This window comes from Plectropomus leopardus, chromosome 5 (assembly GCF_008729295.1).
Source record: "Plectropomus leopardus isolate mb chromosome 5, YSFRI_Pleo_2.0, whole genome shotgun sequence".
NCBI classification, from domain to species: domain Eukaryota; kingdom Metazoa; phylum Chordata; class Actinopteri; order Perciformes; family Serranidae; genus Plectropomus; species Plectropomus leopardus.
Window position 1 is genome coordinate 22,558,338 of NC_056467.1, and position 14,493 is coordinate 22,572,830.

At 40.4% G+C, this 14,493-nt stretch overlaps 1 protein-coding gene across 1 annotated transcript; it reads right to left on the minus strand.

The window, feature by feature from the left end:
* Positions 1 to 7,170: 7,170 nt before the first annotated feature.
* Positions 7,171 to 13,717, minus strand: lrfn1 (leucine rich repeat and fibronectin type III domain containing 1). Its single transcript, XM_042486853.1, has 2 exons — positions 12,335 to 13,717; positions 7,171 to 8,851 (listed from the first exon to the last, which is right to left on the minus strand). Exons 1-2 carry the CDS (start codon positions 13,708 to 13,710, stop codon positions 7,951 to 7,953), a joined length of 2,277 nt encoding a protein of 758 aa, XP_042342787.1. The 5' UTR covers positions 13,711 to 13,717; the 3' UTR covers positions 7,171 to 7,950.
* Between the last annotated feature and the right edge of the window lie 776 nt (positions 13,718 to 14,493).

Below are 14,493 nucleotides of genomic sequence, written 5' to 3' on the forward strand. Positions count from 1 at the left end.
GTAGTTAAATTTGAATATAGTTAGGGGCTATACAAAAATTATCGTGGAAAAAAGGACATCAAAAAAGGGGAAAGGTATTATAATTTTGCTTTAGCTGAGGGTAGTGTGACCTTTTGAAAGAGCTGGGTAGATTTTTTGTCTTAAATATATATTTTATTTTAGCCTAACTTTGCAATACAGACAATTTTCACCTGTGCCATGCTTTATAAATGTGCAGTTTGCCACAAGCAGAGGAGAACAGCTCTACCTTTGTAAAAGGGGTTTTATCAGTTTGTACATTGGTGGTGCACATTAGAAGTTCCATAAAGATATGAGGGCCAAGACAATAGCTATAATAATAATAATAACGATGTGAGCTTGAATAATGGTGAATGATGACATTCTGTAAACAGTGGCACAATGCACCCACTGCACATTCCAGTTATGAGGTCCTTTAAATACAGAGGGATTTTGATTTGCTGTCATTATTTCTATTGTTCATCTAAATGCTCTGAAAGTCAGCCCAATGATATGGTTTGCCACAGTCGTTGTTATAGTTGTGGCGTGTGGACTCAGCCACCCACTTGAGTTGGAACTATTTTTAAAACTATGTATTTATAGCTAGTTTTGTTGCTTGTACAGACAGCTAGCCCATTTCTTTTTTTTTCTTATTTTTTTGGCATATCTGAATTGTGTGGACAGTCAAAAACACATAAAATGTGCTTATTGTAAATCTTACCCCTAACCACATTTGGAAGTGGTTTAAGATGTGATTCCAATCTGATTTCTACAGATGCATCTCAGTCTGGATGCTCTGGCTGCTCTGATCAGATTTAAAAGTGTCTTTGAACACAACGCACAATGACTACATCAAATCCAGAGTGACAAAAGTGCTGAGTAGAATCCATGCTGCTAGTAGCAGATGCTAAAGAGGACAACATGAGGAAAAAACACTTGGTGGACAAATACCAAAATAAATTCAGTGTGAAATGATGGACTCTACTTTCTCAAGCTTCTGCATAGGAAAGTCGCGTTACCAACAACGCTTTGTAGCTACGGACGCCTGTGCCATTGCCACAGCAACGCATACCATTAGGTTTGTGATGTCTGGACACACAAATCTGATCTAAATACTTGTGAATACTAGTGTGGACCATCGTTTCAAGATCTGATTTTAGAGACAAATCTAATTTTTCTGCAGTCTAAATGTAGCTAAATATATATACATCGCTTTTGGTGTGGGTCCTCCACACCAAAAGCGATGTATATAAGATTTAAATTGGGGTAAATGATTAAATATGTTGAACCAATTTAACAATTATTATTTTTACATGGTGTGAGAAGGGGTGTTAGAGTTTTTTTTCTAAGATTTAAGAAAACATTAATAACACCAGGGGGTCTCATTGGGAGGAGGTAACAAAGTGAAACAATTTTCATATAGTCCCTTATTACTCTGTGCCATAGACCCAGTTGTCTAGAATATAAGCAATAATGCAATGTCACCAGCCTTATATTTGAACTTAAATAATAATATATTAAACTATGAGTCACAGGTCTAACATTGATTGCTGGACTTTCTGTCATATCAATGTAAGAACCACAGTTTCTACCTGTCTTTTAAGATAACATTAATGTGTCTTCGGAGCCAAATTCAGCGATGCAATAAGGTGGAAGTTTGGGTCTAGATATGTCAGTATAATAATTAATATTTTCATATTTTGAATAATCTGCATGAGAAAAATTACATTTCCAATTTAATTTTTTCGATGTGTCAGGCTGTTTGTAAAGAAATACAGAGAGGACGGCTTCCTCTACATCGGCCATCACGGATCAAAGACCTCTCTGCAGTTTTGTCCCAGTCTGAACACAGTCTTTTTATGATGCAGGAGATATACCTTAAAAAGATGCTATTCATGATCAAAGAGAATAAAATTTACTGATTTAGGCTGCTTCTAGTCAAAGAGCACCAAGTGGTTCAGCTGCATTCTGAAGTGAAGAATTTAAATGCCTGAGAAAAATATCCAGTAACGCCAAAAGCAGCCCTGAAAATAAAAATGTAACACAACGCTCCCATAAACAGCACCATTCAAACAACATTAACATCATGTGCTGCGCCACTGGTCAGTTCCTTCCTACTACACTTGTCAGACTACATTTCTATTTAGCCTTTTTAAAATATTTTTTCTATTAAAACAAAGTCTATATAAACCTGGTGAAGAGTAGTAGGTCTGTGCCATCTGGATATTTTTAGATAATCTGAAGCTGAAGAAAGTGTTGGTAAACCATTTTGAAAGTGTGTGTGTACTGGAGGAGCCTGAAGCACTTTACTGAGTCGGTGTCAATAGGCTAAGTGTTCTCTGTAAGCAGCAGAGTGTGGGCTGTGTTGAGCTTGGCTGCAACTGCCCGAATCTTGGAGACGGAAAAAAGCAAACGAAATCTGACTGGTCAAATCAGTGCTGACGGAGGTTTTTAAAACACATTGTCAAGGTTAATAAGCATTTGGCAAGAGGGCAGAAACGAAAATTGAGTGTGTTTTATGGATTAACGTTAATTCAATGTATTCATAAAATAATTATCTAGAGGAAATAACCAATAAATAGCATTTTTATTCTTGCTTCATTGAAAATCATGACAAATGTATGTGGACTTCACACTGTAGCTTGATGACCACCTGTTATGTAATTTTGAGCGAAATGTCTAAACAATTATCAGATAGATTACAATGAAATTTGTCCAGACATTCATGTTGTCCTCAGGATTAATAAAGGTTTTGTTTGAGGGATACACATGAAACAGATGGTCTGGGCATACTCTTCCAGATAATTTTGAGCATTAATTTCCTGCAATATACAAATAGGCATGTAAAGACTAAAGTGAGGCCTATTAGCAGCAACTATAAAAAAAAAAAGGCTACAGTAAATACAGTATATTACCCACAACCCTATAAATGATTATACTTTTTTATTTTACCACAGAATTGTTTGTCCTCAGTGTTTGTTTTAGCCTGTCTATATTTTCCATTTGGCACATCTCTGACTTTACTGTTTTGTCACTTTCTGTTGGTAAATGCCTAGAAATAGGTTTTCTTTAGAAAGCAAAATTCGCATTTCGTTATTGTCTCTCGTTCATTGAAGAAAAAAAAAAAAAAAAACCTTAACACGCGGGGGCTTTAAGTAACTGCTGATATTGCTTAAAAAGGCAGGGCCGGCTCTGATCTCCTCCCCTCAGCTGTATCCACAGCAGCTACACTCATGTTTCTGAGCTGAAAACTAGAGATAGCTGTTTTTAGAAGTCTCTTTGTGCTCTCTGGGCTCTTGCAGCTATTAAAGCTTCTGTCTGAATATTTTTGGTTTCAAGTTCAGTTTCACTCCTGTGTTCCCGTTTTACTTCAAGATATCAGCCTTATTCTACTGTTGACCTACCGATTTCAGCCCTATAGGAGAGCGTGTTGAGTAACTGCTGATGCAAACCTGCGTTTGCTGCTTCACATTAAAAGCTTTTCACTGGCGAGCCAGCGGAACGCTTTTATTGTGATTCTGCACTATTTGGTCAGCAGATCAGTCTGGGGGAATAGTACAAACAGTAGCAGCTACAGTGAGCTGAGGATGGCTGCAGGCGACAGACTCTTGTGGTTTGTGAGTAGCACAAGGTAAACAGCTTTACCTTACTGTGCAGTTCACAGCATGGTCCTGGAAAAACCCTCATTTTGAGCATGTTAGCAGGCTCTTATTAATATTTATCTCAAAGCTGCACAATTGTAGCAATACTATGGTTGGAGACTCTTTAGTCTTATTTAGAAATAAATGCAAATAAAAGTTTTTTTCTTTCCTATTTGCATCTTACTACATTATGTGTGCAGCTCATATTATAGCTTTCAAAGAGCCATTACTAAATTGAGGGTAAAACTTTTTACAAATGTCTGTTACTGCAAGTCTGCTCAAATATTTGAGAAGGCAGCAGGATTAGGAAAAAGGCTGTTAAGACAATTATTCCTAATTTACAGTTTCAATTAGAGAATGTCTCTCCACAAAAACTATGTATAAAGTGTCTTGATTGACTCCATTTTCAGGATACAAACATTTGCTAAAAACAAAAGACACAAGAAATCATTAGTAAATTGCTTTAAATGTTAATTAGACTAAAATAAAGAAAGGAAGCATCACATGTAGGTTTGAGACTACTGGGAAAGCAAGAACACAAGGATAGAAAGGGAATCAGAACACTGCAGTCTGGAGTCAGTTTGCAGGTTTCATTTTTTGTAAAGTGTCAAGTGTAAGTAGGATAAAAATCCACCAATTACAAAGTTATATAGAAACTTCGCATCAGCATCTGAGTTTCTGCACAGTTGGAATAATCTTTGTTGAAAAAAAAAGCACTGATATTGTTGAGCGGACAGCACAGTTAACACGGATAAGATTGTAACGGCCACAGCTACTAAACCATGTTCAGATTGGGCCCTTCAAACACACATTACTATGCATTAAACATAAAATGGGATCTTCAGTGAAAAAAACTCACCCTCATCAAGTCGAGGCACATTTTTCTTGCAGTCACTCAGAACTGCTGATGAGACACAAAACGCTTCGCTGTACCCCCAGTGTTTGCTAGTTTGGCTGCCCGGGCCAATTCTGAAGACACGGTGAAGTTTCAGCCTCTTCCTGCCTAAGCAGATTTTGTGTTGAATAATGGTTACACATAGGAGCAGCAGAGGAACACTTCTCCTGCTGAGAGAAACGGTCAGCTGGAAACCATCAGCAGTTAACGAGGAGATGGACAGGGGCTGAGAAATGCCTGCACCTTAAATTGACAGCTAAGCATTTGGAGCCAAAGTTTAAGGGGCAGTTCACCTGCAAATCTAACATGCACTTTTCCCCTCTAACCTGTACTGCTGTTTATAAATAAACATTGTTTTGGAATGAGTTGCAAAATGTTGGAGATATTGGCTGTAGAGATGCCTGCTCTCTCTTGAATATAATGGAACTAGATGGCACTCAGCTTGTGGTGCTTAAAGTGCCAAAAAAATACGTTTTGAAAATTTTCTCCCCACCTGCGGATGGGCAGCATCAGCTGAGAACCAGCCAGACAAAACCTGTCACGTTCACATGATACGCCACACAACGCCGTCAGGTTGAAACGGTGCCAGTAACTGTTTAATATAAGGAGCCCAAGGGTCAAATGGGTGAATGGGTCCAATAAACCTCAGACTTTCACGCAGGAGTCCAGTGCTCGTTTCCTGTCTGAATGTGATGGGGTTTTTTTCAACACCTTACCATGTGCCTCCTTCCCCTAATCCTGACCATCTATGACTTTGTTGCCTAATCCTAACTATCTATGTCAGCATTGGTAGCTATGTGCTTTTGTTGCCTCCGCATAACCACATGCAGCATAATCTCACCATGTACGATGATATCTCCAGCACTCGGCAACTTACATTTAAACAATCTAGACCGATAAATAGCACTACAGGTAAGATGAAAATTATGTTTTTTTAATTTAGGGTGCACTGTCCCTTTAAGTGTTCTGGCTATTAAAAATTAATTAATTAAAAAAAAAAACAATATTTAAAGCTAAAATATGGACATTCTTTTTTGGGCTGAAAACTGGTTACAATGATGAGGAAAAAAAAGGAAGGGATGGCCCCATTCTAAGAGCCAATCCTCTTTGTCACTGTGGATGCAAATAAGAGATTCAAGAGGATTGAAAACCTCCAGTGTGACTTATCTCTCTGCTCCATGTTTTATCTCTCTGCTGTCCACGCAGCTCGGTTTCATCTCAGCCTGTGCTAAGTAGCTGTAATCAGAGGGAAAGAGGGTGGCAGCAAACAAGTATCCCACATGCACCGCGATTGTATCTTTCTTGCTGTCAAGCCCTTTTTTATGTAATACCTTATTTCACTGCCTGCAGTATATGCAGGCAGCGAAACAAGATTATATGCAGTTTTGATTTGCAGCATGTAAACAATTTTAGATGGTTTACGATACATTCAACTACATTTTAAGTACATTTTTGAAGTGTTCATGAGTCGATTTGTCAACAACTTTGTCTCCTCTTATCAAGTATCTGTGACTGGAGTATTATCGGTTACACAATGCTAAAACACAGGCGCAAACATACAAAAATGTCTACAAGTATTCATCACATTTGTTACTTTTTTAATTAAATATTTGCAAACATGTTTAAACAAAGGGAGATGTTTAAAAAAAACTTTAAATGTTTCCTTGTGTTCCGAACATATTTCTGAACTGTTTTAAACCTGCCAATGAGCGATGTGTGTAAACAGAAAATGAATGTTTTTCACTTTGAGGATTTTTAATAACATATCATTAAATATGATTATGGCTTTGTTATATTAATCATCCATTATCTATTAATTCACCAGTTACAGATACTTTGCAAAAGGAGGTATAGGTGTTGATAAACACAGAAAAATGCCCTTATTTCTGCATTTAATTACATTAGTAAGTTATAAGCCAATAAGTGACAGCTTACATACAGTTATGCTTATATGTGCTAAAACAGTAAAGTGTCTCCCACTTTTCAAGATCTGAGCTTTGTCCAAAATAAGAGAAAGTTGAATTTTTAAATAAAAAAAAATGTAATAATGGTTATTACAGCATCTCCCCTGCAGTCTAAATGTCATAGGGAACCTTACACAGCCTTGTCTCCCTCTAGTGGGATGCAACAGACTCTACACCCTATTTAATAACAACTGGCTGCATTTGAATTAAGCATCTCATCGAGTTATCATGTCCCTCGTCATCCCACACCCCACTCTGCTTTTGCGGTTGTCGAGCAGCTTTCACAGAAGCCTTATAAATAGTACTCTGGAATCAAATATTTATCATCTCAATTTGTGTGTGTGTGTGTGTGTGTGTGTGTGTGTGTGTGCGCACCTCCCTGCAGCCGACACACACTGCTGCTGCTCCTGAAGCACAAGAAGAAAACGCCATGGATACAGTTAACCCACACAAAAAATTTAATACCCTTCGTGAGGGGATAAATGGTCCAAACTTTTGACATACTAAATAGGGAGAGGTGTGATGACACAGGTTTTTAATGTAAAAACTTGCAGCCAACACCCAAATGCTTTGTAAAAAGTCATGTGACATATGACTTACTTACTTACATAGTTAGTACACATACACCAATGTTTTAATATACTTATATATGTCTTTTTTGTTTGTTGTCTTTTTATCTAGACCAGCCAGATACAGTACCGATTAATATACAGTCACATCTGGAACAATACCTATTTAACATCATACAGTCCGACTGTCAAAGAGGAATCCATGGTTGGTTTCCAGGTCTGTCCTCTTTATGGTAACATTAGAAATCGGCATGTGTAAAATCCTGTTGTTTTTTTTAAATTATTATTATTGTATAGACTGGTGGTGATACTTGTCCTTGTATCTCGTGTCTTCTGTGCAAAAGTTTTTTTTTATTTTTGTTGTTTTCTTTTTTTTTGAAAGAACCCAAAACATGATTGACATAACAGGATACCTGGCTGTTCACTTTACAGTTATGATGAATTTTTTTCTCATTTTATTTTTTAAAACAATTAAACAGTCACATCCAAATGCCACACCCCCTTGGCATGTCACAGAAAAAAAGGAGGAAATTAAAAATCCAAAGACACGCTTCCCATCATCAGAGTGAGTGGGCGGCGATGATGGAGAGGACGGTTTTAATGACTACAGTGAGCAGCATCCTCCATTCGTACATTTTTTAGAATAAGGCACTGCTGCATAAAGAAAGGACATGGCCAAAAAACCTCTCTGGGAGTATGATGGGGAGGCAGAATGGAGGGAGACTGTGTTCTTCTCCAGCAACTCACAGAAAGTTTGCATGTGTAAGTAAATGTGCTTATGTTCGTCATCTGCTGTTTGCAGGCAAAGTGTGTTATATGGCATGTATTTGTGTTTTTACATGTATGTGGCCTCGCCGGGTTTATTTTCGACTACACTGCTTTCCTCAGACTGTGCTCTCTAGCATCCACTCAGTGCTGCTGAACGTAACTCTCCTGTTGGCGAGCGGCGATGACTCCATGTTGAGCTGGTTGGTGGACTTGTGCCACCTCGTCCTCGCTCTGCGTGGGTAACTATGACTCTGAAAAATGGAGTAATCCCCTCCGTCAAAGGAGAATCTATGCCTAGTTCGTGCCAGCTCATTAGGGAGCAATCCCATGTTGGCCAGGGCACTTTTCTTGTCCTTGAGCCTGGGAGCCTCCTTGGTGCCAGCATTGGGGCCTATGAGACACAGGGACATGGTGGAGCCAGTCAGGCTACTGTCCGTCTGCGTGTCCTCAGATGGCGGGCCGGAGCACTGTGCATCCAAGCTGGTTCTTCTCTTCATCTTGTCTACATTTAGTGGCGGCAGCTCCACCTCCAGGATGGCAGTGGTGGCTGCTGCATCCTCCTTCTTCTCATTGTCCACCCTCAGCACCAGCGCCATGCACTCTTTGGGTGCGTGAGCTTCACGCTGGCCCTCGTCAGATGTTTGCTTGGAGGTGGAGCGCTGCAGTCGCTGCTGGCTGCCATTGGTCTGGGAGTGCATGCTGGAGCTGACCTTGGTCTTGCTGTCCTCTGGGCCGCTGTAGGCCTTGTAACGGATCATCAGGATGATAATGAACACCAGCACTGAAGCAACAATTATACCTCCAATAATGATGATCATAGTGCCTCCCAGGAACTGGCTGTGCATGAAGCGGCACTGGCTGACCTCACTGGCAGTGTGGAACTGCACACAGCCAACCACACGTGTGGCTGTTAATGATGTGATGCCGTCGTCGTAAACCGCCAGCACACAAAGGTCATACTCCCGCCCTGCAGCCAGATCATTGATTAAGAAGTTTTTGCTGGTGGATGGGATCATTCTGCAGAGAAAAGAGACACAGTGCAGTGGTGAAGATGCCGAAGATTAATCATTGGAATTACAACGCCCACATTTACTGATTTGCATAAGGTGCATTAAATCACACAAAGGTGTCAGTTCCTTACAACAAAAAGACAACAGGGCCACTGCAGCTCTTACATTTAAATATCACTCATTCTGCTAAAGAAACATAAAAAGCACAACGCTTCATTAAAGTTGACTTATGCATGAATGTTATATCATAAAATAGCAGTGAAAAGTTGCTCTATTGGGTTTGTGTATAAAATGACAGCAAGGGTAAACCACAAGGTGATAAACAAGGCAGAGGAGGCTCGCTCGCTAAAGAATATGCCACAACAGCTGCAGGCTGCAGGACAAGTGACACATGATGTGAAGGCGGTTTTGATGTGTGAATACCTAAGGTCTCATTTTGTCAGCAACTGCAAGATTACACGACTCTAAATACGATGGAGAAAGGCATTGTCTTCAGGTCAAAATTGGCACTAATATAATTAGAAGCGTGTTCCTTTTCCCTAAAGGGAGATTTTGATGGTTATCATTTGTAGGTAATAATGTACCTCCTAAAGACAAAACAACACTCAGCTCCATGCCTAAACTGGATGAGAAAATTATACAGGAGAGCGACTCATTATATCTGATAAAACCTGGAAAAAAAAAAAAGTCGACGACTATTATTAACTCCCTCCATGAATACATAAATCCTGAAGTACTACTCGGTATATCAGATTCAGTTCATGTGCGTCACATATTGCATAAGAAGAACATCAAACTTATTCTCATATTTAAAACAGTATTTTAATGTGGTTTGCAGATGTTTGTACTCAACGTTTTGAAGAGAATTGGCAAATTTTGCTCAACTATAAACACTCTAACTGTTACCCAGGTTTATTGATTTTTCTCCATACATGCACTTTAAACATTACACACTGCAACTTACCTCATGTGTTGCAACTTACTATAAGAAACTTGACTACAGTATACTGACCCTCTGCTTGTATGGTATTCCTCTATATTTGTTGCACTGGTGGAAAGTGACTCATGCACTCTATTTAGGTGCAATATGATGCATTTTCATTGTATAATACCTTATACTTTTTATCAAAGCAATTCAGAGGGAAATGTTAATTGAAATTGTACTGTTTGCATATTCACTTTGCAGCTATAGTCACTAATTACTGACTAGGGCTCAATCTGTGGGGACTTCGCTTGGAAACCGAAGGGTCGCCGGTTCAAGTCCCGATACGTACCAATTATAGAGTGTGGGCTGGCAGCTGGAGAGGTGCCAGTCTGCCTCCTGGGCATGTCTGAGGTGCCCTTGAGCAAGGCAGAGAAGAACAAAAAACTGCTCCAGTGGTACCACACACTGGCTGACCCTACACTTTGACCCCTCCAGGATGCATATGTGTGGTATTTGTAAAAGGAGGGACTTGCAGAGATTATTTTCAAATGGCCTTGTGTGAATTTGCTTTATGACGAGTGATGAATAAAGAGATTTTTAGATTATTAATGTTATTATTAGAAACTTTTTAGATAAAGACTTTATGTACAAATCATACAGTAAGCTTATAAAATATGAGCTCCACCTAGACTACTATATAAAAATACTGTTAACACATTAATACTTCAAAACATTCTAAAAGGGGACATTTTGGGTAACACAGTGTGTTATAAGTTACATTTTGTACCTACTCTGTGATGGAAAGTAACTAGGTTGCTACATTTACACAACCACTCCCCTTTTCATTAATATAACAGCTCAAGTTACTTTTTAGAGTTAAAATAAAAATATGGCAATCTTGTAACTCTCTTGGCTAGACACTTGATTCTTGTCAAATTCCACATTCCATCTACCCATCTCTCATTCGAGATATCTTCTACATTGTTAATATGGAAAAAAGAGATGTATGTTTTAAGAGGACGTGGGAACCATTTTTTGTATCTGCTACACAAACTGACCTTAGGTATCATCCCGAACTGACAAACTCTTACAGCATTTTCAGTGTCTCCACCAAATCAACAGAAATGACTCACTTGGGGTTTAAATGTTGCAAACTCCTCATATATGCAGGTGTATGCACATACATACTTACTGTTGCCACATAATTACATCATTTCTGAGCCTAGTTGACGGATTCTGTTTGTTTTTGACTTTCTCCTCCAGGATTTTTCTATCTGTGCTCCTGTAATGACTTACAGCCTTACTTGAAACTAAGTATTAATGTCTTTTCTTTGTTTTGTATTCTTTGTTGTGTATTCAGATTGATCTGTACTTGTTTTGTCTTAATTCTTATTTGATTTGATTGAGATGTGTATCATGAATAATGGAACACAAACTGGAAATATTCCTGTCAAATTATTATTATTATTATTATTATTTTAAACAAATAAAAAAATAGGATGTGATAAGTATTCACCTCCTCCTACTCCTTTTGGACATTAAATTCTTATCTTGTGTCCGATGGTTATTCTGGTGATGTTTTTCTTGCTTATATTTTATTTTCGGCATGTTCAGAATAAAGATGAGACTAAAACGCTGTGTGTGTGTGTGTGTGTGTGTGTGTGTGTGTGCGTGTGTGTGTGTGTGTGTGTGTGTGTGTGTGTGTGTGTGTGTCTGTGATCTGTCCAACCAAAGACTTCCCGTATGAACTTCTTAAATTTAATTAACAGTTTCAGGCCCAAGAGGTTATTTGACCCAATAGAAAAGTGAAGAAAAAAAAGGATTTTGTGTCAAATTTGTGTGGCAGAGCTGGTTGGGAACTATTTGACTGATCAAATTAACTGTATATTAAGTAGGTAAAAGTAGCTCCACCTCAACCCGCTACAACAGTAAAATGCTGCTTAGAAATTGCAAGTGTTGAACTTTATTGCTACTTTACTTGGGTAAGTAAATGATTAAAAACTTCTCCCACCACTGCAACCAAGCCTATCATTAGACAACCACATCTAATCGCACTCCGTGTTTCCACCAATTAATGCAGGCACTTGCTAATGATACAAACAGTTACATGCAGTCAAATAGTTGGGCCTCATGTTATTGTTTATTGTCATATTATGTTTTAATGATGCTGAAAGGGCCCTTTAGTCCTTTAGAGCGCTGGACTCCATAATCTCGCCAGCTGATTGCAACAGCCTACTCAAATATCACAGATCAAAAATTGTTTACTGGATCTGGAAATATCTTAATTGAACTGTACATTTTATGCATATGATTATTACTGTTCATTTGAAAGCATTTAAATTTATGGAAAAATATTTCTCCTCTGTTCCTCAGACTACGCTATAGGGGTTCTGCTTATTTTTGGAAATACTTAATCATTTTGCATCTTTGGGATCTGTCAATCTGCCATCATGCACCATTGTGTCATTCAGCAGATGGTAACTCCAGATGTCTCACCTTTACTCGTGTCCCTGCTCTACCCCCCTCCCCTCTCTTCATCCTTACACCCCCTCCACTGTGGCTTACCTGTACACCAAAGTATCATCCGCCGTGCTGTTGTACTGAATCTGGTACATCCTGATGCCGGGGATGTGGCGTTCAGATGGCCAACGGATCACAGCGGAGGAGGAGGTCAGCTCAGTGACCATCACCCTCCTGTCCTGCTTATCGTAGCCCTTGGTGTCATTGCCAGATTTGGAGGAGGTGGTGATGTCTGAGAGGCCGGGGTCCTCACGCATGTGGCCTGTGTTGTTAACAAACAAGGGTAAGGGGATCATGTTGATCTCAACAGCAGCTGTGGCGATGCCTGCGGCATTGGACGCCACACAATTAAATGCGCCGCTGTCCTTCAGCGTAGTGATGAGAATGTCGAGGGTGCCATTATCATACAGGATGGTGCGGGAGTTATTATTCACCAGTTTGCCATCTGGTGATCGCCAGTGAATATCTGGGTCTGGATCACCCACTGCTTTGCATTTGAGAGTCACGCCCTGCCCTTCCATCACATAGGGTTTGGTTGAAAGATGTTTGGTGATCAGCGGAGGCTCGCAGATAAACTCCTCCTCTTGGATGGACCAGAAATACTTGTCCATGAGGTGTTCAGGCGAGGCACAGGTCTCCAGATCATCCTCCCTTGTCAGCCTGCGAAGCCACAGTAGCTCGCAGTTACAGTGGAGAGGGTTTCCGCCGAAGCTCACCGCCAGAGTGGACGAGCTGGAGCCCTTGGCATCAGACAGGACCTGAGCGTGCTGGAACAGGCTGTCTGGTGGCAGCTTCTGCAGCCTGTTAGAGGTCATGTCCAGGCGTACCAGCTTGGTGAGCAACGTAAATGTCCCCGCTCCAATGTGGTCAATCAGGTTGTGGTCCAGCGTGAGCGTGTTAATGTTGGTCATTCTGGCTATGGCTTCCCACGGAAGGCTGCGCAGGTTGTTATTGGAAAGATCTAAGTCCTCTATGGTGGAAACAAACTCATCAAACGAGGTGGGTGCCACCTGGTGGATCTGGTTGTTTCCGAGGATGAGGTGCCGCAGGTTGATGAGGCCTTTAAAATGGTCCGTCTTTATCACGCTGAGCCGGTTTCCATCCATATGGAGCGCCCGCAGGGATTTTAGTCCAAGAAAGGCATGGGGGGTGATCTGGCTAATGGTGTTACGAGACAAGGTGAGGTGGACCAAACTGGTCATGTTGAAAAAGTCTTTCCTGCGGATGATGGTGATGAAGTTGTCAGTGAGTCGCAGCTCCACTGTCTTGCGGTCGATGGTGGGGGGCACAAACAGCAGACCAGTCTTGGCGCAGAGCAGAGTGAGGGTGGGGGAGAGGTGCTGACAAATGCAGCGGCCAGGGCAGCTGTATCCCTTCACAAGAGCTGCACACAGCAGCACGCACAGAACCAACCGGTCCATTGTTGATCAGTTTTCAGGTCCTGCATGTGAGACAGATAAAGAAAAAAAAGGAGAAGCATTGAGTCGGAAAATAGAGATATCTGAATAAATAAATAGCATCGCGGCTTTTATGAGAGCCTGCTGCAAAAATCAAGAGTCTGACCAAGACTGCTGAGACTGCCAGCAAGGTATCAATCACAAAATGAAATGGAGCTTTTCTGAAATAATGGCACCTGGGATGATGAAAGGCTGCACCAACACTGTCAGAAGCCCGTGTCTCTGTAGCCTTTTAATGGAAATAACAGAATGTTTTTTTTTGTGCCACCAGGCTGCATCACAACTGAACCATCTAATTTCTTGAATGATCACAGGGCAGTTTTCCTGTATTAGGCAAGTATGTGCCATGAACATTTCCATCATTAAACAAGCCTTGTGTGTTTTTCTTGCTGCTGAGTTCCACGTCAGGATGGAGAATTAAAGGTAGAAAAGGGCGCTTGTCAGCAGCGCTCAAGGATTTTCATGACCTTTTCATGCTCTCTGCTCTCCCTGTGCTTCAGAGATGTACTGCAAAATTAGACAGAAACCTGTCATGTAAATCACGGCAACAAAAAGTAAAAGGAGAAAACGGTGGCTTGTTTTCGAGTCCGTCGGATGGAGACATTGAGGATGTTCTGATTCTCTGATTTCTATTTAGAGGTATTGATTTCCGTCTCGCAGAGAACACGCCTGTGGTGACAGCAGTAAGAAGTGATCCTTGGCTGCAATAACCATAAGAGACCCCAGTGGAGCACAAACAGTGATGTG